The sequence below is a fragment of the Indicator indicator genome, chromosome 38, assembly GCF_027791375.1.
Source record: "Indicator indicator isolate 239-I01 chromosome 38, UM_Iind_1.1, whole genome shotgun sequence".
Lineage (NCBI taxonomy): Eukaryota > Metazoa > Chordata > Aves > Piciformes > Indicatoridae > Indicator > Indicator indicator.
This window is the reverse complement of record NC_072047.1, coordinates 1,070,206-1,097,777: the sequence shown is the minus strand read 5'-3', so window position 1 is coordinate 1,097,777 and position 27,572 is coordinate 1,070,206. Positions and strand designations below refer to the sequence as shown.

At 55.8% G+C, this 27,572-nt stretch overlaps 4 protein-coding genes and 1 non-coding gene across 6 annotated transcripts; 3 read left to right on the top strand and 2 right to left on the bottom strand.

Moving 5' to 3' along the window:
* Positions 1–1,869: 1,869 nt before the first annotated feature.
* DUSP26 (dual specificity phosphatase 26) lies at positions 1,870–6,159 on the top strand. 2 transcript variants are annotated; one of them, XM_054396630.1, is made up of 3 exons: positions 1,870–2,129; positions 4,912–5,120; positions 5,936–6,159. In XM_054396630.1, exons 1-3 carry the CDS (start codon positions 1,951–1,953, stop codon positions 6,157–6,159), a joined length of 612 nt encoding a protein of 203 aa, XP_054252605.1. In that variant the 5' UTR covers positions 1,870–1,950. The 2 variants fall into 2 exon arrangements, with proteins under 2 accessions (XP_054252605.1, XP_054252604.1); XM_054396629.1 differs by having other exon boundaries at positions 1,947–2,129; positions 5,960–6,159.
* A 2,629-nt stretch (positions 6,160–8,788) lies between these two features.
* Positions 8,789–15,906, top strand: RNF122 (ring finger protein 122). Its single transcript, XM_054396694.1, has 6 exons — positions 8,789–8,813; positions 12,021–12,177; positions 13,610–13,655; positions 14,380–14,421; positions 15,067–15,149; positions 15,792–15,906. Exons 1-6 carry the CDS (start codon positions 8,789–8,791, stop codon positions 15,904–15,906), a joined length of 468 nt encoding a protein of 155 aa, XP_054252669.1.
* Positions 15,907–17,269: 1,363 nt separating this feature from the next.
* On the bottom strand, positions 17,270–17,363 carry LOC128978749 (small nucleolar RNA U13). The gene has a single exon (XR_008489442.1). It is a non-coding gene; the product is annotated as a small nucleolar RNA U13 (small nucleolar RNA).
* A 469-nt stretch (positions 17,364–17,832) lies between these two features.
* TTI2 (TELO2 interacting protein 2) lies at positions 17,833–23,415 on the top strand. Its single transcript, XM_054396589.1, has 8 exons — positions 17,833–18,485; positions 19,111–19,297; positions 19,617–19,709; positions 20,025–20,209; positions 20,306–20,449; positions 20,933–21,095; positions 21,956–22,037; positions 23,385–23,415. The coding sequence occupies exons 1-7, from the start codon at positions 17,833–17,835 to the stop codon at positions 22,034–22,036; spliced, it is 1,506 nt and encodes a 501-aa protein (XP_054252564.1). The 3' UTR covers position 22,037; positions 23,385–23,415.
* Positions 22,122–27,571, bottom strand: MAK16 (MAK16 homolog). Its single transcript, XM_054396702.1, has 10 exons — positions 27,543–27,571; positions 26,854–26,903; positions 26,045–26,154; positions 25,296–25,360; positions 25,047–25,198; positions 24,017–24,071; positions 23,853–23,927; positions 23,432–23,536; positions 23,187–23,243; positions 22,122–22,669 (listed from the first exon to the last, which is right to left on the bottom strand). Exons 1-10 carry the CDS (start codon positions 27,555–27,557, stop codon positions 22,481–22,483), a joined length of 873 nt encoding a protein of 290 aa, XP_054252677.1. The 5' UTR covers positions 27,558–27,571; the 3' UTR covers positions 22,122–22,480.
* Between the last annotated feature and the right edge of the window lies 1 nt (position 27,572).

Below are 27,572 nucleotides of genomic sequence, written 5' to 3'. Positions count from 1 at the left end.
TCTGGGGGCAGCCATCAGCCTGCTCAGGAGGAGCAGGGGCCGAGCCCCCCCCTTCCTCGGCTGATGAAGGGGGGGGAGGGGGGTGCAGCCGATGCCTGTGAGGGTTTGGGGTGCCAGGAGTGCTCTGGGGTCTGTTCTGAGCTCTTGGATGTGGAGCAGTTCCTCTTTCCCTGCAGCGGTTTTGGGGGGCTGAGGTGGTGGTGGTGGTATGCTGGGGGGGTGGGATGCTGCAAGTCAGCTTTGGCCCTGAGGTTTCCAGAGCTCCATCCCAGGACAGGTCTGGGTTGCTCTTTTTGCAGCCAGCTGTAGCTGTGAGGATCTGCTGTTTGCCTGGTTACAGCCTGATGATTCAGTTGGGGTTTTTTCAGGCCCTTCTGCTTGTTTGTTTCTTAACGCTGCCCAGTGGCATGTGGCTGTGCTGCAGCCAAGGTCACCCAAGGTTTAAGGGCCCTGGGCCATGCTGGATGCCTTCTCCAGGTGGGCTTTGCCAAGTCTGAATTCCCAGTGTGAAGGAGTCAAAAATTCATCAGGACGGGGAGAGCTGTCAGGGTGAGACCTGGCCCATAGCCAGTGTGGTGTGCTCAGTGCTAGCACCCCAGGATGCCAGGCAGGGTCTGAACTGCCACCTTGGAACAGGGAGTGGGGAGGGAGATGTCCAAGAGTCTCTCTCTGCTCCCTCTGAGCTCCCCTGTGCCCTTGCAATGTTTTCCTCCTCTACACACTGCCAAGAAATGGCTGGAGGCTTCTTCCTCCTGCACCATCAGCTGCTGCTTGGTGCTTTAGGCAAAATGTCAGTGCAGACAGACATGCTGTGGTCCAGGACAGACAGACATGCTCTGAGACAGCCTGGCCAGCCCAAGGTCGCTGATTTTCCTCCCCAGAGCCAATTGGCCAGCGCTGGGGTGGAGGGGGGGCTTCAATGGGATGCTCTTTGGACACCTTCCAGGGCAGCAGCAGTGATGGAGGAAGGAGAACTGAGTGCTCCTGTCTGGGGGGGAGGGGGATTTGTCAGTGGGGCAGCAGCAAAGGAGCAAAAAAAAAAAAAGGCAGCTCTGAGGCACATCTGGCTGCAGGGATGGGGAACTGCTCCCCATGGGTAAGGCTGCCCAGGGAGGAGTCTTGCAGATGTGTGGCAAACATCAGCATGACCTAAAGGAGGATCCTAGAGGAGCCACTCTGTAAAATGAGCTTCTGCTCCCCTGGAGTTAACTCTTCCACACCAGAACAGTCTTAGACATTCAAACACAGCAGCAGGACACTGCACTTGGAGAAGTTAATCCTTCCTCTCCCTCTCCACAGGCTTTTGTGCCTGGTCTGTAGGAGTCTGGGTCCTGGCCAGGCTCTGTGTGGTGCCATATGGAATCCTCCACCTGTCTGGGGGTTTTTCCTCCCCAGCCCTGGTGCCTTGCCCAGACCTGGCTGCCTTTCATTGCTTCTGATCGCAGGTTGGCAGCATCAGTTCTCGAGCTGGCATTGTCCTGCTGGCAAGCAAAGCCCCAGAGCCAGCTCAGAAGGAAGGTGGTCCTGTGTAGAACATCTCTTTGCCAACGTGGCCTCAACCCAAAGTCATGAGGCTGGAACAAAACCTCAGCCTTTGGAGACTCAGCAATCTGGCTGCCTCTCTGGCTTCCCCTCAGCAGCCCTGGCATCATAAACACCTCCCCAGCAGGACTGATTCTTGGAAGGGGCTGTAGGTGATACTCTGCCTCACACTGGGGACCCCTGGGTAGCTGATTTGACACAGCCCTTTGACCAGGCAGGTGAGAACTGGCAGCTCTGGGCCAGTGTTCCTACAACAGGGAGGGAGGCAGAGGTCTCCGATTCTTCTAACGCCATCTTCACTGCTTCCATGACAGGACCGTGGGTGGCAGAAGCAGCAGAAGCGACCTCCAGGCCACCCTCCGGCCTTCAGGAACCCACAGGTATGCCTTGTGGGTCTCCACAGCTCCAATGGCTTTCCTGTCCAGGTTCTCCAGGAACGGCACCAGATCGCCCAGCCGGGGCGCGCGGGAGGAGCGCCACAGCCACCCCATCCTCAGCATCTTCGAGCTCGAAAGGCTGCTCTACACGGGGAAGACAGCCTGCAACCATGCTGATGAGGTCTGGCCAGGGCTCTACCTGGGTGACCAGTAGGTATCACAAGGGCACAGAAACCAGCAGGAGGGTTGGGGCTGGTTTTTTTTTGAGGAACTGTGAGAGATCTGGGAGAGGAGAGGTTGAGAAACGGTGCTCAAGGCATTGAGCGACCTGAGCTAGTGGGAGGTGTCCCTGCCCGCAGCAGGGGGTTGGAACTGGATGATCTTTAAGGTCCCTTCCAACCCAAACCATTTGATGAATCTATGAATGTGAGGGAGAAGAGAAAAAATTCATTGCTGCAAGAGTGGGCAGGGATTGGAACAGGCTGCCCAGGGAGGTGGTGGAGGCCCCATGCCTGGAGGTGTGCAAGAAACCAGTGGCCATGGGGATACAGTGGTCATGGCAGTTGGGTTATGGTTGGACTCAGTGATCTTTAAGAGCTTTACCAACCTTAATGATTCCATGATGGTCCATGATTCCATGATGGTCCATGATTCCATGATGGTCCATGATTCCATGATTCCATGATGGTCCATGATTCCATGATGGTCCATGATTCCATGATTGCATGATGGTCCATGATTCCATGACTCTATGATGGTCCATGATTCCATGACTCTATGATGGTCAATGATTCCATGATTGCATGATGGTCCATGATTCCATGACTCTATGATGGTCCATGATTCCATGATTGCATGATAGTCCATGATTCCATGACTGCATGATGGTCAATGATTCCATGACTCTATGATGGTCCATGATTCCATGACTGCATGATGGTCCATGATTCCATGACTCTATGATGGTCCATGATTCCATGATTGCATGATGGTCAATGATTCCATGACTCTATGATGGTCCATGATTCCATGACTGCATGATGGTCCATGATTCCATGACTCTATGATGGTCAATGATTCCATGATTGCATGATGGTCCATGATTCCATGACTCTTATGATGGTCCATGATTCCATGATTGCATGATGGTCCATGATTCCATGACTCTGTGATGGTCCATGATTCCATGATTGCATGATGGTCCATGATTCCATGACTCTATGATGGTCAATGATTCCATGACTCTATGATGGTCCATGATTCCATGACTCTATGATGGTCCATGATTCCATGATTGCATGATGGTCCATGATTCCATGACTCTCTGTGGTCTATGATTCTATGTGGTCCATTGGGACAAAGGAAGGACATCAGCATGGCCATGCAGAAGAATTCAGAGCACTGCTGTGGAGGGCTAGGTGGAGGTAGACTGTCCAGGGGCAATCAGATTGATGCCTACCAGACTCTTTGGCATTATTCTTCCACATCCAGCTTCTTCAGGTGTAAATGTTTGTCCAGGACAACCCTTAGCAGTGTCCTTGTGTGGTGGGTTGAAAATTCCCCTCGACATTAAAATTGCCAGACCTGCTCAGCTGGAAGCAAATGAAGCTGTAATTACAAGCAAAACTACAATCTACAATGCAATGCATGGAATATGTACAAAAGATAGAAGATTTACAGATATTTTAGCCAGCAGTGTGCCCAGGTGGCCAAGAAGGCCAATGGCATCCTGGCCTGCAGCAGAAATAGTGTGGCCAGCAGGAGCAGGGAAGTCATCCTGCCCTGTGCTCAGCACTGGTTAGACCACACCTTGAGTGCTGTGTCCAGTCCTGGACTCCTCAGTTTAAGGACATTGAGATACTGGAATGTGTCCAGAGAAGGGCAGCGAGGATGAGGAGGGGTCTGGAGCACAAGGCTGGGGAGGGGTCTCAAGCACAGCCCTGTGATGAGAGGCTGAGGGAGCTGGGGGTGTTTATCCTGCAGAAGAGGAGGCTCAGGGCAGACCTCATTGCTCTCTGCAACTACCTGAAGGGAGGTTGCAACCAGGTGGGGGTTGGGCTCTTCTCCCAGGCAACCAGCACCAGAACAAGAGGACACAGTCTCAAGCTGTGCCTGGGGAAGTTTAGGCTCCAGCTGAGGGGAAAGTTCTTCCCAGAAAGAGTCATTGGCCATGGAATGTGCTGCCCAGGGAGGTGGTGGAGTCCCCATCCCTGGAGGTGTTCAACAAAAGCTTGGCTGTGGCACTTGGAGCCAGGGTTTAGTTGTCAGGAGGGGTTAGGTATTAGGTAATAGGTTGGACTTGATGATCTCTGGTTGATTCTGTGATTCTGTGCCCCCCTGTTCAGCACTAAAGCTGAGATCAGGAGGAGTTGTCTCCCCCTGTATCTGGAGGTGCTGGAGGGTGTCCAGAGAAGGGCCATGAGGATGAGCAGAGGGCTGGACCTGCTCTGCTATGGAGACAGAAGGAGAGAGTTGGGGTTGCTCAGTCTAGAGAAGAGGAGGCTCCGAGAGGACTTTATTGTGGCCTTTCAAAATCTGAAGGGGGCTACAAGAAAGCTGGGGAGGGACTTTTGAGGGTGTCAGGGAGTGATAGGACTGGGGGGAATGGAACAAAAGTAGAAGTGGAGAGATTCAGATTGGATGTTAGGAAGAAATTCTTCCCCAGGAGGGTGGTGAGAGACTGGCACAGGTTGCCCAGGGAGGTGGTGGAAGCCTCATCCCTGGAGGTTTGTGCAGCCAGGCTGGAGGTGGCTGTGAGCAACCTGCTGTGGTGTGAGGTGTCCCTGCCCATGGCAGGGAGTTTGGAACTGGCTGAGCCTTGAGCTCCCTTTCTCCCCTACCAATCCTATGATTTTCTACCACTTTCTGTTCACGATCTGTGCAATTCCAAATTCCCTGGGCACTGCCTGAAACGACCTCCACCTTGGAAACTTCTCTTTTGAACTAAGCTGAACCTAGCTTCTCTCTCTGCTCTGCTCCTGGCTCCCCGCAGGGATATAGCAGCCAACCGGCGCGAGCTGGCCCAGCTGCGCATCACCCACGTCCTCAACGCCTCCCACAGCAGGTGGAGGGGGGGTGCTGAGTACTACGAGGGCACTGGCATCCGTTACCTGGGCATCGAGGCCCACGACTCTCCTTCCTTCGACATGAGTCCCTACTTCTACCCTGCAGCTGACTTCATCCACCAAGCGCTGAACGAAGGTCGGTGCGAAAGATTCCCGGCAGAGAAGCAGAGGGCTGAGGGCTGGGGAGGGTCTGGCCCGGGTAGGTGGGAAGTCAGACTGAGATCCTCATGCTAGGAAACAAAGGGACTTCTAGTCTGGGGTGGTGAGTTCTGCACTGGAACAGCTTGTCCAAAGAGGGAGCAGGCTAGGTGGGAGCACCGGTGCCCCAGGTCACAGTCCAGCCCTGCTGTGATGTAGGAGTTCAACCTCAACACGAGGAGAAGCTGCTTTGGTGTGAGGGTGCTGGAGCCCTGGAGCAGGCTGCCCAGAGAGGTTGTGGAGTCTTCTTCTCTGGAGACTTTCAAGACCCAGCTGGATGCTTTCCTGTGTGGCCTGCCCTGGGTGATCCTGTGCTGGCAGGGAGGTTGGACTTGAGCTCTAGAGGTCCTTCCCAACCCCAACTCCCATTCTATGACTCTGTGATTGTACTCTGTCTGCTTTGGGAGATCAGCAGAGAGGTTGGAGCTGCCCCATCCCTGGAACCATTTCAGGTCAGGTTGTGTGGGGCTCTGAGCAACCTGCTCCAGTGGCAGATGTCCCTGCTGACTGCAGGGGGGTTGGACTAAGACAAGCTTTAAAGGTCCCTTCCAACCCAACCCAGTCTGTTATCACAACACCCTGACACCCTCTGCCCAAGAAGGGCACCTCAGTGCCTCCCAGCCACGCCACAGCTGGAACCCCACATCCAAGGCAGAGGCTGCACACCTGAGCCACAGCTCCAGGATGCACCACGGCACAGCTTGGGCCCTCAGTGAGTTTTTGAGCTGTGCTGTTTGGTCTGTTGTGACACAGCCACTGTGTTTCCCATCCCCCCAGGAAGGATCCTTGTGCACTGTGCTGTGGGGGTGAGCAGGTCAGCCACCTTGGTCCTCGCCTACCTCATGATCCGCCACCACATGCCCCTTGTAGAAGCCATAAAGACAGTCAAGGACCACCGTGGCATCATCCCCAACCGGGGCTTCCTGCGCCAGCTGGTCGCCCTGGACAATGCCCTGAGGCTGAAGAGGAGCTCCTGAAGGAGGAGGAGGAGGAGGGAGGGGGTGTGTGGAGGGAGCAACGTGTGTGTGTGGTGCTCACCTCACCCCCATGCCCACAGAAGGCTTCCTCGCGGGGCAGACGCTTGGCAGCTGACGGGCTACCAGCAACTGGCCCCTGGGCCTCCCCCTCAGCTAAGGGGGTCCCCAGACCCAGAGCTGTTCCCAGTGGTGAAGCATAGACCCTCAGCCTGCAATCTTGCCACCTAGGTAGGCCTGACACATAGCCTCCTTCCCAGCCTGCTCGCTCCAAGATGCCTCCAGAGGGACTCAGCCCCACGTTTCAGGTTACTCTAGATCCATGCTGGCTCCAGGAAGCCTTCCAAGCTTCTTCTCCCACGTGGCAGATGCATTTGCCAAGCCAGTCCTGTCCCTCCCTCGCAGGAGACTGAAGCTCTGTGTTCCTTGTCTTGTTCCCCCATGTGTTTTTGGTCTGTGAATCAGGTCTGGTGCCTGGGCTCAGGCAAACAGCCTTTTGTTGTGGTGTTTGATGTCCTCCATGCCTGGTGTTCCCCTGGTAAAATAAAGACAGCACTAAGGAAAAAAGTTCACCCACCCCTTGTGTGCTTCAGGACAGACTTGATGTGGTCATTTATGCTTTCATTAAACAGGAGGAGAGACTTGTTTGGTGTGAGGGTGCTGGAGCCCTGGAGCAGGCTGCCCAGAGAGGCTGTGGAGTCTCCTCTGGAGAGCTTCCAACCCCACCTGGCCACTGTGAGCCTGACCAAGCTGTGGTGGGTGCCCTGCTTTAGCATGGACTGGATGATCTCCAGAGGTCCCCTCTAACCCCATCCGTGCTGGAATCCTGAGTGATTCAGGCTGACACCCATCCCAGGAGCTGATGGGAAAGCATCACCCTGAGTGCTCTGGGTTGAGGTGGACCTGAGTCCTTCTGGATTTTGGCTCCAGGGGGCTGAATCTGCCAGCCCTCACTGGTGGCCAGGGCTTGTGTTGGGCTTCACAACTCTTTTCCAGCCATGGGGACCGAAAGGAAGGCTCCTGGTGGAGAGCAGCTGGCAGCTGCCAGGGTCCCCATCCAGCACGAGGTGGCGATGTTGGTCTCCCAAAGGCACGCAGGTACCAAGCTACCACCCAGGCTTGCAGGAGGACCTTGTCCTTCGGGGACAGCAAAAATCGCCTTTACCTCTTGCAGAGGGGATGGAAGAGCTGAGCCCCAGGAGAGTGACCACTGCCAGGGGCAAGTGTCTGTGGTGGCACCAGCCACACGGGCTCCGGGTGGCCCCGGGGGTGCTGGGCTGCCCCTGCGTGCTGCCAGCACTCATTGTCCACAGGCTCTTATTATAGCTCCATTCTTCCTCTGCTTCCTGAGAGCACAGGGAGCAACGCTGCCGGCTCTGGGATGTGCTGGGGACACGGAAACACGGAGCTGGAGGAGCCTGAGGAGCACGCAGGGTGGGCTGCTTGGCTTGGGAGGGGGTGGTGCTCTAACACCCCTTCAGTGCTGGCTGGTGGCCCCAAGCCATCCTGCTCCAGGGAACATCTGCCCAAGTGCAGCAGGGAGAGCAAACTCAGTTTGCAGAAGCTGTGGTGTCCTCTACGTGTGTTGCATGGTTCCTGGGATAGGGCCTCTGCTCTTACAGGCTCCTGAGTTGCCCCAGGGTGCCCAGGGCATGGCACTATCCCAGAAGGGTACTGGTAGAACAGAGCAGCTGCTGGCAGTGAGGCCAAGGTTGCCCTGAGCCAGGGCTGCAGACATTGAGGCAAGGAGGAGCTTGTGTTGGGCAACAATCAGGGGCTGGGCACCAAACAGGGGCTGGGCACATTCTGCAGCCATGCTGGGTGGTGCTGGGACTGGTGGACATGCCAGGAGCTTCAGCAAAGGTGTGAGATCTCACTACAAGGAAGACACTGAGGTCCTGGAGTGGATGCAGAGAAGGACAACAAAGCTGGTGAAGGGTCTGGAGAACAGGTCTGGTGAGGAGCAGCTGAGGGAGCTGGGATCGTTCAGCCTGAAGAAAAGGAGGCTGAGGGGAGACCTTCTGGCACTCTACAACTCTTTCTGACAGGAGGTTGGAGCCAGATGGGGGTTGGTCTTTTCTCCCAAGGAACAAGGGACTTAGAGGAAATGGCCTCAGGTTGCCCCAGGGGAGGTTTAGGTTGGACATTAGAAGAAACTTCTTCCCTGAAAGGGTTCTCAAAGGCTGGCACAGGCTGCCCAGGGAGGTGGCTGGATCCCCATCCCTGAAGGTGTTTCAGAGCTGCAGAGATGTGGTGCTGAGGGCCAGGATTTAGCCCCAGCCTTGGTAGAGTCAAGAGAATGGTTGGAGCGGATGATCTTGAAGGGTTTTTCCAACCAAACCCATTTTGTGATCTACGATCCTCTAACTCCGTGACTCCAATGCCCCGGGACCTCCCCGTTCCCTGCCGTCCCACCGCTCCAGCTCCAGGGCTCCGCCGCCTGCTCGGCGCTGCGGGGGCGGCCCCGGGGGGTGGCTCCGGGGCGGGGTTTGAGGGCAGGGGCCGCTCCCGGCCGCCCAGCCCAGCCCAGCCCAGCCCAGCCCAGCCCAGCCCAGTACAACCCAGCTCAGCCCAGCCCCGCTCCCGGCCATGGCCCGGCGGAGCCTTCCCGGCCCCGCGGAGCGCCTGCCGGATGCCCCCCTTCCAGTGGTGCAACGGTGAGAGCAGGGACCGGGGCTGGGGAAGGGTCGGGCTTGGGGGGAGGCGGGGGAAGACGGGGTGCTGTTCCCCTACCTCCTTCCTTCCTTCCCTCCCTCCCTGGGAGAGGCAGCGGGGCGGCAGTTTGGGGAGAATCAGGCATCCCCCCGCCGCTCCGCTTCGCCTCCCGGACGGCCCCGGCTCCCTCCCTGCCCTTCCCTCGGCTCCTAACTTCCAGCCTCGGCTCCGGTCGATCCCCGGGAGCCCTAACCGTGCCGGCCCGGGTCTGGGAGGAGCCGGGGGAGCGGTTTATACACCCAGGGTCCTGCTCGGTTGGCAAGAATAAAGCCAGTTCCTAACTGGATTGGCCACGCTTTCGCTTCGCCTGCTGGCTGCAGAGGAAAAAAGCTTCTTTCAAGTCTCCGCAGAAGTGGAATAAACTTATTTTTAAGAGCTCCCAGACGAAACCCTGGCTCCTGGCTCTTGCGTTGGCTGCAAGAAACTCGCAGGAACGTGGAACTGAGGTTGCACATGTGAGAAGCGTTTGGTTTAACCCAGAAGTGGATGCTTGTTAGGATTTAAGCAGCTGAGAAGCTGCGCTGGGAATTCTCCCATCAAAGCCCTGCCTGAGCAACAAAGGCTGGGTCCTTGTAATTTGTGAGAGGCTCCCAGCCTTTGAAGCTCGATGTAATGCGAGCAGTGGCTTCTTCTCCCCTAAAAGGTGCCCTGTGTGCTCTTGTGCAGCCTGAGGGAGGAGAAGCCACAGGTCCTGCAGGCAGCTAGCCCTGGACGTGTGGGGAGTGCCCAGGGTTCCACTCAACGGGGCACAAGCAGAACGTGCAAACTTGGCCGTGTTGGAGAAACAGCCTAAATAAGAGAGACTTTGCTTTGGGAGGCTTTTGCTGCCTTCCCCAGGCAGGGGCTTTGGGAAGCAGGGAGGACAGAGCCCCCTCTTGTTTCAGAGGCCAAGAGGTAGGGTGAGGAGAGCAGCTGTGGGCAGCTAACACTGTGCGTTTTGGCCTCAAGCCCTGAGTTTGCAAAGCTTTAAATCAGCAGGGTCCAGCAAAGTCTCTTATCTGTGCTAAGGACCTCTGCAGAACTGTGGCCGCTGGTGTCAGGCAGGCTGAGGCCCAGGACAGCAATGCCATTGTCAGCCTAAATGAGCAGGCAGTGGGTGCAGAGCTGCTGGGGCACTCAGTTCCTCTTTTTGTTTTTTGCATCCCAGGTTTCTCCTCCTGTTGCTCAGCTGTAGCTCAGGGGCATTGCAGTCACCAGGCATGAGCCAGGGAACTTTGGAGGCAGAACTGCTCAGCTTTGGGGCAGCTTTAGCAGGGAGCCTGCTCCAGCATCATAGCAGAGATTAGATGGGAGCTGTGTTCAATTTTCTGAGGCAAAGCCCACAGCTTTTGTGTGGGAGTAAGAGAGAATGGTTTTATTTAATGACCTGCTGAGCTCTCCATTTGTTTTATTGAACAAGAATTGGGGTGAGAGAGGAGCTCTGCTCAGCAAATACTCCCATGCCTGCACAGTCTGGGGTGCTGGAGCAGGTCCAGAGAAAGGCAATGAAGCTGGTGAAGGGTGTGGAGAACTTCTGAGGAACAGCTGAGGGAGCTGGGGGTGTTCAGCCTGGAGAAGAGGAGGCTGAGGGGAGACCTTCTGGCTCTCTATAGCTCTCTGAAAGGAGGCTGGAGCCAGCTGGGGGTTGGTCTCCCAAGGAACAAGAGATAGAATGAGAGGAAGTGGCCTCAAGTTGCATCAGGGGGAGGTTTAGGTTGGACATTAGACAAAAACTTCTTCCCTGAAAGGGCTCTCAAAGCCTGGCACAGGCTGCCCAGGGAGGGGGTTGAATCCCCATCCCTGGAGGTATTTCAAAGCCACAGAAATGTGGTGCTGAGGGCCAGGGTTTATCCCCAGCCTTGGCAGAGTCAGAGAATGGTTGGACTGGATGATCTTAAAGGGTTTTTCTAACTGAAAGGATCCTGTCCTGCAGAGGACTAGACCATGTGGACACCACCCACGCGAGGGTCTGCTTTTGGAGAGGTTTTGGGGCCCACACTGCTGCTTGTGCTCCCCATTGCAGCAGGGAGGAAACCAGACAGAGCAAACCTGGGGTCTCACTGCTTGCACAGAGGCTTCTGCCTCCTGCTCTCTTTCTGCCCTTGCCCTCCATGGTGGAGAGCAAATTTCATCCTCGTGAGAAACAGGCAGAGGCTTTTCAGTGGCTGTAATTGAGCCCAGATGTGCTCCTGGAAGAGCTTTTTGATGGGGGCTGCCCAACACAGGGCAGGGGGAGCCGAGCGGAAGGGGTGGGGGGAGATGCTCCGTGGAGCACAGATGGGGCTCGGGGGCTGCTCTCCTTTCAAGTCTCATCTGAGTGAGATCTGATGAGAAATCAAAGCTCCAACTCTTGTGGGGGTCAGCACGATCCTGGGATGTTAAAAGCAGTGCTTCTGCAGTGCCAGAGCCTGGCTTTGCAGCCTCCTCCAGCAGAGGCAGCTGCAGTGGATCTGCTGTTTCCCTGCCTTCCCCCCCTCAGTTAGTTGGGGACCCTCCTGGGGTGGCCCTGTTGTCACCAGCTCTGTGTGACAATCCCTCCTCCACGTTTCACTCCCATGGTGCCAGGCTGGCAGCAGGAGGTGGTGGCCCAGGCAGCAGCAGCAGCAGCATGTGGCTGATGTGTGCTGGCACCCAGATTCTTGCTCAGAAAGGGGATGTGGTCAGTGCAGTGCTGGACGTGCTCTTGGGGACAGCACCAAGGACAAACCAACCACTTGCTCCTTCTGGCTGCCATGGAGCAATGACAGACACCAACTGTTCCTGTTTCTCAAGCTATTTATTTATTTATTTTGCTCTGTCCTTTCCTAAATCCCCTTCCAGCCTCCATGGATTTCTCTGGAGAGGCCTCCTTTTTTGGTTTGGTTTGGTTTGGTTTTTTTTGTTCCACTCCCAGCTGCTTGGATTCTGCCTGGAGTGCATTTGTGCTGCTGGAGGAAGGTGTCCTGATGGCAGAGATGCAGCAGTGTCTGCTGCCTGTGCTGCACTGAGCTGTTGCCCCTCCTGGGGACAGCTCACAGGCCATGAGGTGATGTCTTGGTGTTGGTCTCTGCCCACTCTGCAAACTCCAAAAGGGATGGAGTCAGCCCAGGCTCCCTCTGCTCTCCCAGCACCTCCTCTTCACCTCTTTTTCCCCTTCCCCCTCTTAAACACTGACTTTTCCCTCCCCATAGGGTGCTCCTGCAGTCTGGGGCCGATCTATGCCAGTAAACCCTGCACAATGCCTCCCATCACGTTCCAGGACCTGCCACTCAACATCTACATGGTCATCTTTGGCACTGGCATCTTTGTCTTCGTGCTCAGCCTCATCTTCTGCTGCTACTTCATCAGGTGAGCTGGGAGCGGAGGATGCAGCAGTGGGTTGGCATCCCTAGGGCACCAGGCACTTCCCAGTGCCCTATTATAGAATCATGGAATTCTTTGGGTTGGAAAAGGCCTCTAAGATCATCCAGTCCAACCATCCACCCAACACCACCATGGCCACCAAACCATGGCCCCAAGTGCCATGGCCACAGGTTTCTTGAACACCTCCAGGGATGGGGACTCCACCACCTCCCTGGGCAGCCTGTGCCAATCCCTGACCACCCTTTCCTTAAGGAAATTTTTCCTGAATCTAAATTTTCCCTAATCTAAACCTCCCCTGGCACAATTTCAGGCCACTTCCCCTTCTCCTATCACTTGTTCCTTGGGAGAAGAGACCAAACCCCATCTGGCTCCAGCCTCCTTCCAGAGTTTTAGAGAGCCACAAGGTCTCCCCTCAGGCTCCTCTAGGCTGAACACCCCCAGATTCCTCAGCTGCTCCTCACCAGCCCTGTTCTCCAGACCCTTCCTCAGTTCCATTGCCCTTCTCTGAACCCCTTCCAGCTCTTCAATGTTCTTCTTGGAGTAAGTGGCCCCAAACTGAACCCAGGATTCAAGGTGTGGCCTCACCAGTGCTCAGCCCAGGGGTACAATCCCTGCCCTACTCCTGCTGGCCACACCACTCCTTCTTTGAGCTGCTTGCTCTGAGGATCTGCCCCAAGGAGGGGGTCTTCTGCCTGCCATGCTTGGGCCAGGCATGATCATGTTCCCTGCAGTCCCCTGAGCTGGAGCAGGGCAGGAAACACAGGAAGGGGCTCTTGTTTTTCAGGGGAGCACACGGAGGGATGCATTGTGTCGGGCAGGGAAGGAGCAGAGCTGCAGAGCTGCAGGCAGAGGATGTGTCTGTGCACTGCACTCCCTGTTCAGGGAGGGCTATTTTTAAACCCAAAGCCAAGGCAGCAGCTGCTCTTTCTGCAGGGCCTGGCTGGCTCAAGTCCTTCCCACATCCCATGCACCTCTCAGCTATTTTTGGACACCAGGAGCACATCTCAGCACCTGGGTTGGAGCAGCAGCTCTGCTGCGTGCGGTCCAGTCCCTTTCTCCTCACAGCTGGCTGTGTTTCTCTGCTGGGTGGTTTTCCCCAGCACCCTCTCCCCAGCCAAGGTCAGAGCAGGGCTGGGAGCTGCTGGCTGGGAGCTGCTGGCTGGAAGCAGAGCACTTCCTGCACCGCCAATGACTTCCTAAGGCAAACAATCAGGGGGGGGCTGCCGGCTCCCACCGCACCCCACTGCCGATTCCTGCCGGTGCTGGGCACTGCCAGGCTGCTCAGGCACTGCTCAGAGCTGCTTCTGCCCGAATCCTGCTGGGCAGGGCAGGAGTGTGTGCTCCTCGCTTTGGGTGCCTCCTGAATGTTTTGTGGCTGCTCTAAAAACTCACAGAGCCTTTTTCTCCCTCTCCGCAGCAAACTGCGGCACCAGGCTCAGAGCGAGCGCTTCGGCTACAAGGAGGTACAGTCCGTGGTGGCTTCCTGCGTGGACCCAGGGGGGTTTGGGGATGAGCAGGGGGTGGGTGCAGGTGGGCACGGTGGGGAGTGATGCTGCATGTCGCAGCTGGGCACATTCAGAAGCAGTTTGATGGGAAGTGGTGCTCGCTGCACCCAGGCGCGCGCAGCTGGACCCTGCCGCCTGGCTCGACTCAAGCTCCTTTGGGGCTCCTGGCAAAATCCCTCCTGATGTTAAGGTTGGAATGGACCTCCAGAGGTCATCTAGTCCAGCCCTCTGTCCAAGTCAGCAGGGACATCCCCAACTAGATCAGGATGCTCAGAGGCCCATCAAGCCTGACTGAATGTCTCCAGGGATGGGGTCTCCACCACCTCCCTGGGCAGCCTGTTCCAGTGTCTCACCACCCTCATGGGGAGGAACAACTTCCTAACGTTCAACCCAAATCTCCCTGCTCCAGTGTCAAACCATTCTCCCCTGTCTTATCACTCCCAGCCCTTCTCAAAGGTCCCTCCCCAGCTCTCCTGGAACCTCTTCAGGTACTGGAAGTCTGCTCTAAGGTCACCCTGGAGCCTTCTCCAGACTGAACAGCCCCAACTCTCTCAGCCTATCTCCATAGGGGAGGTTCTCCAGCCCTCTGATCATCTTTGTGGCCTCCTCTGATCCATGTCCCTCTTGTGTTGAGGGCCCTAGAGCTGGACATGGTAATCCTCTGCTTCCTTTTCTCCCCCAGGTGGTTTTGAAGGGTGATGCCCGGAGGCTGAACGTGCATGGGGTGAGTGGGCTCTGGGCTGGACTGGAGCTGGGGCTAATGGGGACGATGCTCTGGGGCACATCTCCTCTGCTCTGCGAGGTTGAAGGCAGCTTGAGTGAGGCTTGGATGGGGACATGCCAGCAGTGAATGGCTGGGGAACGATGGTGCTGGGCTGGGAACCGGGTAGGGGCACTTTGGGAACTGGGCTGAGCTGCCAGTTGGCAGTAGGGGAAGGGGCAGTGCAGCAGTAGGATTTCACAGAATCACACAGAATCAACCAGGTTGGAAAAGACCTCAGAGATCATCAAGTCCAACCGATCACCTAACCCCTCCTGACAACTAAACCATGGCTCCAAGTGCCACAGCCAAGCTTTTTTTGAACACCTCCAGGGATGGGGACTCCACCACCTCCCTGGGCAGCACATTCCAATGGCCAATTACTCTTTCTGTGACGAACTTTCTCCTCACCTGGAACCTAAACTTCCCCTGGTGCAGCTTGAGGCTGTGTCCTCTCGTTCTGCTGCTGGTTGCCTGTGAGAAGAGCCCAACCCCCACCTGGCTACACCCTCCCTTCACCTACCCCCACGTCTGGTGGGAGTGGGGCTGGGTGTGGGTGTTGGGTAGTGACCATGATCCAAACCTCACCTCCCATCTCCCTCCCCACAGCAGACCTGCGCTGTCTGCCTGGAAGACTTCAAGGCGAAGGAGGAGCTGGGGGTGCTGCCATGCCAGCACGGCTTCCACAGGAAGTGAGTACAGCCCCGGCCTGGGATAGGGCAGGGATTCCCCCCAGCATTCATTTTGTCAGACTAGCTCAGGTGGAAGTAAATGAAAGCTGTATTTACAGGCAAAACTACAGTCTCCAATGCAATGACTATGTACCAAATATCCAGCATTTATCGACAGGTACTTCCCACTAACAAACAGCACAAGGACTCCCCCTGGCCAAAAGACCAGGGGAGCTGCAACAGCTTCTCCCTCCCTGCCTCCTTCTTAACCCCTGTACAAAAGGGATGAGAGAGGGAAGCAGAGACATTAGGCTTAGCCAGAATAAAAGCGATGCAGCCGAGGTCAAGCAGAAGCACACAGTTAGTATCTCCCAGCCTGAAGAAAGAAGGATAGAGAGAGAGAAATAGTTTTGGGAGCCAAATCTTATGGGAGATCTCCCTCCAATGGAATTGTTCAGAGTAATCAGTCTTTTCCTTTTTACACCCAAGAGTGATTTATTTACATTCTTACTACTTTCTGCTTGGGATCTGTGAAAAAACAAACAAACAAAACAAACCAACCCCAACAAAACAAAACCAAACCCAACATGTTAAAGGCATAAGCCTGAAACTACCCCAGCCCCCGTGGGGAATGTTCCCTCTCCCGTGGTTCTGCCCCCGCAGGTGCCTGCTGAAGTGGCTGGAGGTGCGCTGCGTTTGCCCCATGTGCAACAAGCCCATGGCGGGGCCGGCACAGCCCCGCGCCGGCATCGGCACCCTCCTGGACGAGCTGGTGTGAGCTGCAGGGCTCCTGGCCAGCCAGACCCTACCCAGGGAGCCGTGGCAGGACCATGGCTGCCCACCCCCCAGCCAGCCCCCAGCCAGCCGGCTCCAACGCTTCGTCTGGAAGGATTTGGGATCTCTGAGTTGTGGTTTTTTTTTTTTTTTTTTTTTTTTTGTAACTCGCAGGTCGTTGCTTTATTATTTTTTATTACTTTGGGTTTTTTTTTTTGGGGGGTGGGGGTTGTTTGGGTTTTGACATCACCCCAGTTGGTGCTCCTACAGCAGGGCGGGGGGGAGATGGTGTGGAGCTGCTCGTGGAGAGCTTGAGCCCCATGGTGCTGGGGACATCTTTTTGCTGCCCAGAGGAATTTTGTACCTGATCCCCTGCGGACCCTCAGGCCTCCTCCCCTGCCCTCACAGTGTACAGTTTTGTGTGGAAAGCAAACAAAAAAAAGATTAAATGGACAATTTCTTAGCTGCCCCTGAGCTGTGAGATCTCCTGGGGGACTGAGGGGGCTTGGGGTGGGAGCTGAAAAAACCTCCAGGGGTGCAGCAAGCTGGGGGGGGGGGGGAAGCCTGAGGCACCCATGCAGCCCTGGGACACCATTGGCTGTGTCCCTGCATGTGGCAGCAGTGGGAAAAGGTACCAGAAGTGCCTGAATTAGCCTCAAAATGAAGCCTTTTGGTGCTTGGTTGGGAAAAATATACCAAAAGCACCTGAAATAGCCTCAAACTGCAGCCTTACAGTGCTTGGTTGGGGGGAAGTTACCAAAAGCACTTGAATTAGCCTCAAACTGAAGCCTTTTGGTGCTTGGTGAGGGAGAAGGTACCAAAAGTGCTTGAATTAGCTTCAAACTGAAGCTTTTTGGGGGTTGGCCAGGGAGAAGGTACTAGAAGGGCCTGAAATAGCCTCAAACTGGAGCCTTGCAGTGCTTGGGTAGGGAGAAGTTATCCAAAGCACCTGAATTAGCCTCAAACTGGAGCCTTGCAGTGCTTGGGTAGGGAGAAGGTACCAAAACTGCCTGAATTAGCCCCAAAATGAAACTTTTTGGGTCTTGGTCAGGGAGAAGTTACCAAAAGCACCTGAATTGGGTTCAAACTGGAGCCTTTCAGTGCTTGGTTGGGATAAAGATACCAGAAGCACCTGAAATAGCCTCAAAAGGTTCCTCAAACTACAGCCTTTCGGTGGTCAGGGAGAAGGTACCAAAATCACCTGAATTAGCCTCAAACTGGAGGCTTCTAGCGAGGCGGAGCGAAGGAGGACTTGAACGCTGGCAGGGGCGCAGCCACCGCCTACCCAAAGCCACCGCTCTCGACTGTTTTCTACGAACACCTAAAAAGAAGCTGACGTCAGCGCTGACGCCGCAGACCCCCCGGCCGCTCAGATGGGAATGTGCCACGTCGTAACGAAGGGCGCACACGTCACGCAGGCGCGTGCCGCTCCCATTCATCATTGATATGAACCGGAAGGATCAAACACATGCTCTTCCCGCTCCCGAACCCAACAGCGCGCCCCTCACCTCTACGTCACGGCGAGGGATATTCTCACCGGCAAGCCCTACCTCCAGTGTAGCACTCTCTTCATCATATTTTCTGCTCTTTCAGTCTCTTTTCTTTCTTCCTCGGCCGCAAGACCGCGATTCCCTCGCATGCGGCCGCTAATTATTCATGCTAATTTATGTGCGATAGCCTAGCTCCCCCCCCGTCAAGCGCGCTTTGCGGAAATGGCGGCGTTTTGCGACAGCGACGCGCTTCGCGGCAGCCCCTGAGCGGGGCGGAAGCGCTCTGCAGTGGAGGGTTCTGAGGGGTTCTGGGGGTCTCTCAGCGGCCTGCAGTCGGTACCGGGGCGTGGATTTGAAGCGGGCTATGGGGGGTGTATTGAGAGGGGGGTTTTGAGCGCGGGAGGTCGCGCCCTGGGGTGGGAAGTGGCGGTGCTCGGGCTATGGAGCTCAGCGGCCTAGTGCAAGCCCTGAGGCTGGAGGAGCCACGGGACGAGGAGCAGCCGCCCCCCGCCGTCCCACCGGCCGAACAAGTCCTCCTCCAGATCGGGCTGCTCTTCTCTGAGGGGCCCGGCGGTGCATCCAGGGCCGCTGTGGTCAGAGACCTGGGTGCGCTCATCGAGGCTGCGGATTGCCGGTGGCTGTTGGGAGGCGTGAGCCCTGCGACGCTGGGCGGGTTGGTGGCCGCACTGAAGGGCTACGCAGCACCCCCAAAACAGGAGCAAGATGCTGCGGATCTCCCCAGCAAGGACAGTGCTTATGCTGCCGCAGCTGAGAGAGCAGCAGATGTTGGCTCAGTGTTTCTCAGCCTCCTTGCAAAGCTGGAAGCTGCCAAGAGCCAAGAGTCTCTGGGCAACCCCGTAGTGGATCCAATCCTACGCTGTCTGATGGGACCCATCTACATCTTTTCTGCTACACACGTTGTGGAGAGGCCGTGGACAAACAGAAGGTCTCAGGCAGTGGCACAGGAGCTGCTGGAGCTGCTGGTTCAGGCTGCAGGCTGTGGGTCGGTGGCTGAATTCCTCCGAGGAAAGAATGAAGATGAGGAAGGAAGATTTGCAGCAGTGATGGGGCTCCTGAAACAGGAGTTGACCAAGTGAGTAGGAAAGGGAGGGCAGCAGTGTGTGTGGCTGGTCTCTGTGTAGGAAATACTGGAAAGTTTTAGGAAATGGGGTGAGCACTGGTATTACAAGACCCTCAGTGATAAGTGAGAGGCCAAGAGCTTTACAGATAGCCTGGAAATGTGAGAGGGTGGGGGCAATCAGTCAGAGCTTATTGTCAGCTGAGAGGCCCAGATGTGTAGATAATTAGGGCCACAAAGATGCTGAGGGGCCTGGAGCATCTCTGTGAGGAGCAAAGGATGAGAGCCCTGAGGAGAAGAGCAGCCCCAGAGGTGAGCTGAGCAATGCTCAGCAAGAGCTAAAGGCTGGGGGGCAGGAGGCTGGGGCCAGGCTCTTGTCAGTGGTGCCCAGGGACAGCCCAAGGGGCACAAACTGGATCCCAGGAGGTTCCATCTGAAGAGGAGGAGAAAGTTGTTTGGTGTGAGGGTGCTAGAGGCCTGGAGCAGGCTGCCCAGAGAGGTTGTGGAGTGTCCTTGTGTGGAGAGCTTCCAACCCCCCCTGGGGGGTTGGGGTAGATGATCTCCAGAGGTCCCTTGCAAACCCCAGCAGGATATGACTGGTTAATCCCAGTGTTCACTGAGCTTGTGTTTGCCTTTCTAGGGACACCTGGAAGCATAACCCTGCCACAAAGTTTGTGTTCTCCTGGACCCTGCCCCACATCAGCCGGCCCTGGCTCAGCCCTCACCTGGAGCGTGTCCTGCCGCCCTCGCTGCTCCTCTCGGACGACTACCAGGAGGAGAATAAAATCCTGGGGGTGCACTGCCTGCACCACATCATCCTCAACGTGGTAAGGTACTCACACCTCCTGCCCCTGCACAGAGTCTCTGTGCCAGCTTTTGAACTGCTGCGTCAGCCTGAGAAGCGTTTGCAGGGCAGGCTGTTAGAGTCATGCCAGCGGAGCTGCAAACAGGCACAGGGAAGTGGCTGCTGCTCTGCATGGCAGGCTTTGACCTGCATTTATTGTGCCACCTGCTGCCTGTCCCTTGGCAGCAGCGTTCCTCCTGCACAGTGTGTCCAAGGGTTTGTGAAGCCTGTTCTCTTCCATCAGCTGAAGCATCTGCTGGGTGGGAGGCACAGCAATAACATTCTGTTCTCTGCTGTTGCAGCCAGCTGCTGATCTGTGCCAGTTCAACAGGGCTCAGGTTGTGTACCATGCCCTCTACAACCATCTCTACTCACGAGAGGCTCCTCTCATCCAGGTGGGACAGCAGAGCTGCATTTTCATATTGTCTCAGCTCCATGAGGCATGGCCAGGAGGAGGCAGAACCTTTTCCTCACAGCCAGGCTGCTACCAGCTGATGCCTAAGAGACAAAGTCACTCAGTAGATCTGAGGAAAACACCAAAGCAGAGGGCAAAATCTCTTGCCTCCTGTCCCCATCCAAGTGGCAGCCTTGCTGGAGAGGGCTGGGGAGCAGAAGTAGTTGGGTCTGTGGGTGGTCAGCAGGGTTGGATGCTACTGGTGCTGTGGAAACAGCAGCAGCAGCGCTCAGAACCGTGTCTCTCACTGAACCAGGCAGTACTGCTGTGCCTGCTGGACTTGCTGCCCATCCTGGAGCGAGCCCAGAGGCAGCAGAAGCAGCCCAGACCCAGCTCTCCCTGGCAGGAGGTGCTGCAGCTGGTGCTGACCCACATGGAGGCCGAGCATCGCCTGGCGCTGCGGAGAGTCTACGCCAGGACCCTGCCTGCCTTTGTGCAGAGGTGAGAGCAGCACCCACAGCCCTGCAGGACTTGCTTTGGCCTTGCTCTGTGTCTCCCTCCTCAGTGTGTGTGTGTGTGGTTTTCCTGTGCTGGCAGACTTGGCATCTTGATAGTGAGGCACCTGAAGAGGCTGGAGAGAGTTATCCTGGGGTATCTGGAAGTCTGGGATGGCCCTGAGGAAGAAGCCCGACTGGGAATACTGGAGACACTGCAGTGCACCATAGAGCATGCTTGGCCCAGGTACACAGCTGTGGAAAGCATCTCCTGGATGCTGTCACTCAGAGCCAAAGTTGCTGTTGCTTGAGGAGAAGGCCCTCAGATCTTAAGGGTGAATCTCTGCCAGGGAGGAGTCGCTGGCAATGCTGTCCTGCTGAAAGATCTGACCCCAGAATTAAACTAGGTCCTTGTTTTGATCTGGCTCCTGTGTGCCCTGCGTGGCAGAACTGTGGAGCCAAGCCTGTGCTGTGAGTTCAGCACTCCCACTCCTGAGCTCAGCTCTGGGTTCAGGACTTGTGTCCTCCTCCCTCTGGTGGACACATGGAACGAGGCAGCTTCTTCAGCCTCCAAACTGAGGGAGTTGCTCATCTTGAGCCAGCTGCAATCTCACTCCACACCTAAATGGCAACGAGCAGCTCCTGCCTGAAGCATGTAGGAACTGCCAAGCATTCCCCTGGCTTGCCAAGAGGGTTTAGCCTGGGGTGCAGCTGCTGTTTCCCTTTGCAGGATGCCCTGCAGGCTCCCTGTGCTCCTCAAAGCCCTGCTGAAGATGATGTGGGATGTGCACACTGACCAGGGGTCAACACCAGAGGCAGTCAGAGCTGCCTTGCTGCAGGGAGCCACTGAGTGCCTCATCCTGCTGGATCGCTGCTCTGAGGGGCAAGTGAAGGTGAGCCCAGAACTGCTTCAGCTCTAATCCCTTGCCTCTTAGAATGGGCAGCAGAGTGCATGCAAGAGCCCACTTGGCTTCCCTCAGGATTCTGAAAGCATCAGTTTCCACCCACCTCAGCATCAGTGTGGATTTAGAATAGAAGCAGAGGATGGCTTTGGTTGGAAAAGGCCTTGAAGCTCAGCCAGTCCAACCATTCTCTCACTGTGCCCTCAGCACCACATCTCTGCTTCTCTTAAACACCTCCAGGGATGGGGATCCAGCCACCTCCCTGGGCAGCCTGTGCCAGCCTTTGAGAACCCTTTCAGGGAAGAAGTTTCTTCTAATGTCCAACCTAAACCTCCCCTGGGGCAACCTGAGGCCATTTCCTCTTGTCCTGTCCCTTGTTCCTTGGGAGAAAAGACCAACCCCAACCTGGCTCCAGCCTCTCAAGGAGTTGTAGAGCCAGGTGGTCTCTCCTTGGCCTCCTTTTCTTCAGGTTGAACAATCCCTCAGCTGCTACTCAGAAGTTCCCCAGATCCTCCACCAGCTTCATTGCCCTTCTCTGGATATGCTCCAGCCCCTCCATGTCCTTGTAGTAAGGATCTCAAACTTGAACCCAGGACTCACCAGTGCCCAGTACAGGGCACCAATCCCTTCCCTACTCCTGCTGGCCACACCACTGCTGATCCAGGCCAGGGTGCTGGTGGCCTTCTTGGCCAGGTGCTGGCTCAGCCTGATTTCTAAGTGACTTGATCCATACTGACAGGTGTGGAGAGATCCTTTGTGCAATTCTCTTCCAGCAGATGGCTGGGAGAAGGTTGGTAGCTCTCTAAACCTGAGTGAGCCAAGCCTGGAAGTGGTTATTTCTCTCCTTTCAGGCCCTGCTGGAGGGTGTGTACAGCAGCTGTGAGGAGAACAGAGTCCGGGAGTGCATCAGAAGAGTGCAAGAGGACACCTGAGGTGTGGCTGATCAGTGCTCAGCTGCTTTCTGTACAATAAAAAGGCTTTATTTATTTATTTATTTATTTATTAAAAGTTCCTGTCCTCCTTATCCCATCCTTCAGCCCCACACCTCACCCAAAGCAGACACATTGCTGTGCTCTCCCCATGCCTCCCGTGGGCTTCTCCAGAAGAAAGCAGCAGTGTCCCCCAGGCCCAGGTTCCTTCCTGGAGCACAGCCTGAGCTGTGAGGCTGAAGAGAGGGGGGGAGGAAGACTTCTTCCTTCAAGCTGTGCTTTGTGGGGGGCTGTACAAACTTGCTGCAGGGCCTGGAGTCAGGAGTTTTCTTATTTTTTTTTTTCAAGAAAACCATTAGAGCATGGGAAAAGGAGGAGTTACTGAGGGGCCTGCAACTTGGCAGCTGGGCTCCTGTCAGTCAGTACAGAGTGGGGGCTGGGAAGGGCTCAAGCTGCTTTTGTTTTGCTGGCTGGCTCTGTCTCTTCTTCATACTCTATCTCGATGTAAGGACGTTTTCTCCTGGCTGGGCCTTTCAGGGGAGTTTTCCCTTTTGATTTGGAGGGAAAGGCTTTCTTCTCTACTTCTTCCTCCTCTTCCTGCTCCTCTTCACTACTTGTCTCCAATTTATCCATGTCCTGAGAAAGACAAAGAGCAGTGACATCAAAGCACACTCTAAGTAAACCTCTCTCTGCAACATTATCTGCTGTATCTGGATCCACTCCAGCGTTCCTGGCTCCCAGCTGTCCATGCAGAGGAGTGGGGCTGTAGTGGGTATGCTGCAGTCTGGCTCTATCCCCATGTCCCACAGATCTGATTTTGCTATCCCCATGTCCCACAGATCTGATTTTGCTATCCCCATGTCCCACAGATCTGATTTTGCTATCCCCATGTCCCACAGATCTGATTTTGCTATCCCCATGTCCCACAGATCTGATTTTGCTATCCCCATGTCCCACAGATCTGATTTTGCTATCCCCATGTCCCACAGATCTGATTTTGCTATCCCCATGTCCCACAGATCTGATTTTGCTATCCCCATGTCCCACAGATCTGATTTTGCTGGCTCTTAGCACACCCCCAGAGCCACCAAGAGGGTAGAGGTTCCTTCCCAACAGCTTAAGCCTGACACTTTATACCTGGAGCTTCACCTACCTCAAAGTCACTGAGGTCACTGTCATCTGCTTCCACAAACTCCCTTTTATCCATGTCCTGCAAGAAACAAAGTCAGAAATGAAAGTGATCAGAAGCTGGTTCCTGGGGCCTAAGCACAACACAGCAGCAAAGCCACCAAGGCCACCACTTGCTGTGGCTGAATTCACCTCTCCTTCTCTCCTCTGCTCACCCCAACAGTGCCCAACATGCAGGTGAACAAGAGGTGCTGAGGCTGAAGGCATTACCTCCTCATCTTCCTCTTCCTTCTCTGTGTCAGAGTCGCTCTCGGCGTCCTGCTGCTGCAGAGCTTTGTCAAAGGCATGAATGGGGAAGTTGTAGATGTCTCCATACTGCAAAGGAAAAGGTGGGTGTGCCATGAATCACAGCAGCAAGACAGCTGGTGCTGGGAGGGTCATTAAATCCTGCACTGAAGCCATACCAAACTAATTCTGAAGGACTCAGAGAATGTTCTGTGTTTCGGGGCAGGGGGGGGAAATTCCTCCAGGCTGTTTTGAAGCCCCTCAGGAAGGGCAACCTGCAGTCATCCCCTGCCCCTCCTACCTGAGTGATGCTTCATGCCCAGCACCTGTGTCCCTCCCTGGAGAGCCAGCAGGACAAAGGGGAGGAGCAGTTTTCCCACCCTCCTCTAAAGGCAGTGATCCTTACTGTATCCTGCTTTAGTCTTTCCAGCAATTCCTTCTCAATGGCATTATCCAGCTGGGCAGCAATCAGGGCCTTCTCCTAAAGGAGGAGAGAGGAGCTGTGTCAGTTGTTTGCAAGCTGTGTGGAAGAGAAGCAGGAGATCAGAGGAAGGAGTGGTGTGGAGTTACCTCTCTCCTCTTCTCTCGCCTCTCGATCTTCCTGCGTAAAGGAACGAGCTTCCTCCTGCAGGGAACATGGGATAGGGAATCAGTCTGGGGAAAGGATTGAAGCTTGAGGAGGGCAGATTGAGACTTGGAGATGAGGAAGAAATTCTTGACAGTGAGGGTGGAGCAGGTTGCAAAGGGAGGTTGTGGATGTCCCCTCCCTGGAGGTGTTCAAGGTCAGGCTAGATGAGGCCTTGAGCAACCTGGGCTGGTGGGAGGTGTCCCTGCCCAGGGTGTGGGGGTTGAAACTAGATGATCTTTAATGTCCCTTCCAACCCAAACCACTCTGTGACTACAAATCTCACAGCCTCCTGGAGCAGATGAGCTCATTTGGGCCAACAACCAGCCAGTGGTGTCTTTAGAAACATAGCTGCAGGTCATTGGTGAGCTCAGGCCACACCACAGTGAGCTCCATTCCAGCCAGGTCCATTCATACCTAAAGCCTCAGGGCAGATTTAGATTGGATATCATAGAATCATAGAATTGTTAGGGTTGGAAGGCACCTCAAGGATCAGCCAGTTCCAACCCCCCTGCCATGGACAGGGACAACTCACACCACAGCAGGTTGCTCACAGCCACCTCCAGCCTGGCTGCAAAAACCTCCAGGGATGAGGCTTCCACCACCTCCCTGGGTAACCTGTGCCAGTCTCTCACCACCCCCATGGTGAATATCAGGAAGAAGTTCTTCACTATGAGGGTGATGGAACAACTGGAACAGGTTGCCCAGGGAGGTAGTTGAGGCTCCTTCCCTGGAGATACTGAAGGTGAGGCTTGACAGGGCTCTGGGCAACCTGCTCTGGTTGGGGATGTCCCTGCTGACTGCGGGGAGGTCGAACTGGATGAGCTTTGGAGGTCCCTTCCAGCCCGAACCATTCTGTGATTCTGACTCAGGAGACGAGCAGCAGGGCTGTGGTGGTGGTGGTGGTGGCTTTGGTGGCCAGAGAGGTGATCACTAAGGCAAAGCAATGCCACCCCCCTCGGAGCTGTCACTTACTGTCTCTTGAGGGTCAGCTTGCGGATGCGGATCAGGTACTGAGTGATCTTGGTGAAGCGCTGCTTGCACTTGTGCCGCAGGAACCGCGGCCAGTAGATGAGGTTCTCATCGATCTCCTCCAGAGCTTTCTCATAGTTCTTGCTTAGCAGGACCTGGGGTGGAGGGAACAGAAAAGGGCTGAGCTGCAGAGCAGCAACGAAGCAAGGGACACATCTGCTTCGGTCCCCCAGGGGGGCAGCTGGGACTCACCCTCTCCCAGAGGCGGCGGGGGAAGGGCGCCCGCTCGATTGTCTTCATGTACAGGTAACAGCGGCCTGAGGAGAAGAGGTCAGGAGGTCGAGAGAGGTTCTCCTCCCTCTCTACTCTGCCCTGGTGAGGCCACATCTGGAGTACTGTGTCCAGTTCTGGGCCCCTCAGGTCAAGAAGAACCTCAGGGAACTGCTTGAGAGAGTCCAGCGCAGAGACACGAAAATGATGGAGTGGCAAATCTTCCTTAGGAGGACAGACTGAGGGAGATGAAGCTCTGTAGCTTGGAGGAGGGGAGACTTAAGAGACTTATTTATAAACCTCATTCATGTTTATAAATATGTGAAGGGTGAGTGCCAAGAGGCTGGAGCCAGGCTCTGCTCGGCGATGCCCAACGACAGCACAAGGGGCAATGGGTGGAAGTTGAGGCAGAGGAAGTTCCATGGAAACAGAAGGAAGAATTATTTCACTGTGAGGGTGGCAGAGCACTGGAACAGGCTGCCCAGGGCGGGTTGTGGAGTCTCCCTCTCTGGAGATACTCAAGACCTGCCTGGAAGAGTTCCTGCGTGATCTGGTACAGGTGATCCTGCTCTGGCAGTGGGGTTGGACTGGATGATCTCTCAAGGTCCCTTCCAGCCCCTAACATTCTGTGATTCTATGAATGTGAGACTGAGAGTGGCCCTGCCACTGGGAGGGTGCCCTCAGGCAGGACCTATCTGCCCCCTCCCCACACTTAGCTGCCCGACTCCCACCTTTCTCCTCCCTGACAGTGGCATACTGGCTGTTGGCCAGGGGGCAGGAGGAGCGGTTGCAGAGGCCGGTGAGGTTGTACTCATTGCGGCAGAAGTTCTGAGTCTTCGTCCTGCAGGGAAGAGAGGATGGAATTGTTTGGCCTGCAAGAGACCTTTCAGGTCATCAAGCCCAACCCTTAACCCAGCACTGCCAGGTCAACGCTAAATCGTGGCCCTCAGCACCGCCTCTCCATGGCTTTGAAACCCCCTCTTGTCCTATCAGTTGTGACCTGGGAGAAGAGCCCAACCCCCCCCACACTCCAACCTCCTTTCAGGGAGTTGTAGAGAGCCAAAAGGTCTCCCCTCAGCCTCCTTTTCTCCTGGCTGAATGACCCCAAGTTCCTCACCAGCCCTGTTCTCCAAACCCTTCACCAGCTTCTTTGCCCTTCTCTGGACCTTCTTGGAGAGGCCCCAGTCTGAACCCAGTACTCAAGGTGCAGCCTCACCAGTGCCCATCCTCTGTGCCCATAGAATCATAGAATCAAGAAGGCAGGAAGAGACCTCAAAGATCATCGAGTCCAACCTGTCACCCTACACCTCATGCCTATCTAAACCATGGCACCAAGTGCCACATCCAATCCCCTCTTGAACACCTCCAGGGATGGTGACTCCACCACCTCCCTGGGCAGCCCATCACACGTAGCTGTGGTGACAGGGCACAGAGAAACGTGCCAGGGTGTGAGTGGCACCCAAACCTGTCCCTCCCACTCCTCACCCTGCAGCCCCCAGGCTGGGAGAGCTCAGCCCACCCCCTGCCCACACACACTCACGTTATCTTGTAGGAGCAGAACTGTCTGTTTCCCAGCATATCCCAGACAACCTGCAAGGACACAGCAGGTGACAGTCAGCACCTCCACTCACCCAGCACCCTCTGCACCCCCGTTGAGGCTCAACGATGGGGGATACCCCACCAAGACAGGGGACCACTCTCTGCACCCCTCCTGCACGGTGGGCTCAGTGTGACAGTGACGCAGGGATAGGAGATGTGCTGCTGCCATGTTCCCATTTACATCCCACCCACCCCGGTCTATCAGCTGGGGACAGAGGACTCACCCCAGGCTGGGTACTGGGGATCCGTGAGGGGCTGGGGACCGGGGGAGCCCCCAGTCTTGATACTGAGATCACTCCAGGCTGGGTACAGGGGACCCCCACCCGGGTTGGGGACCGAGGGAACCACCCGGGTTGGGTAGTGGGAACCCTCTGGGATGTGCATAGAGAACACCCACCCATGCTCGGTACAGGAGACCCCCTCCGGCCTCGGTACCGGGCTCCCTCTGGGTTGGGTACACAGAACACCCATCCGGGATGGGTGCAGGGGAACCCACCCCGGGCCCGGTACCGGACCCGTCTCCGGTCTGGGTACAGGCTCGCTCTGCGGCGGGTAGCTGGGGAAGCAGAGGGTGTCCGCCCCACCGCCGCAGCTGCCTGAGGCGGGGCGGACGGGACCGACTCAACTCACATCGTCCGAGTGCATGCTGCCAGTTCCGCG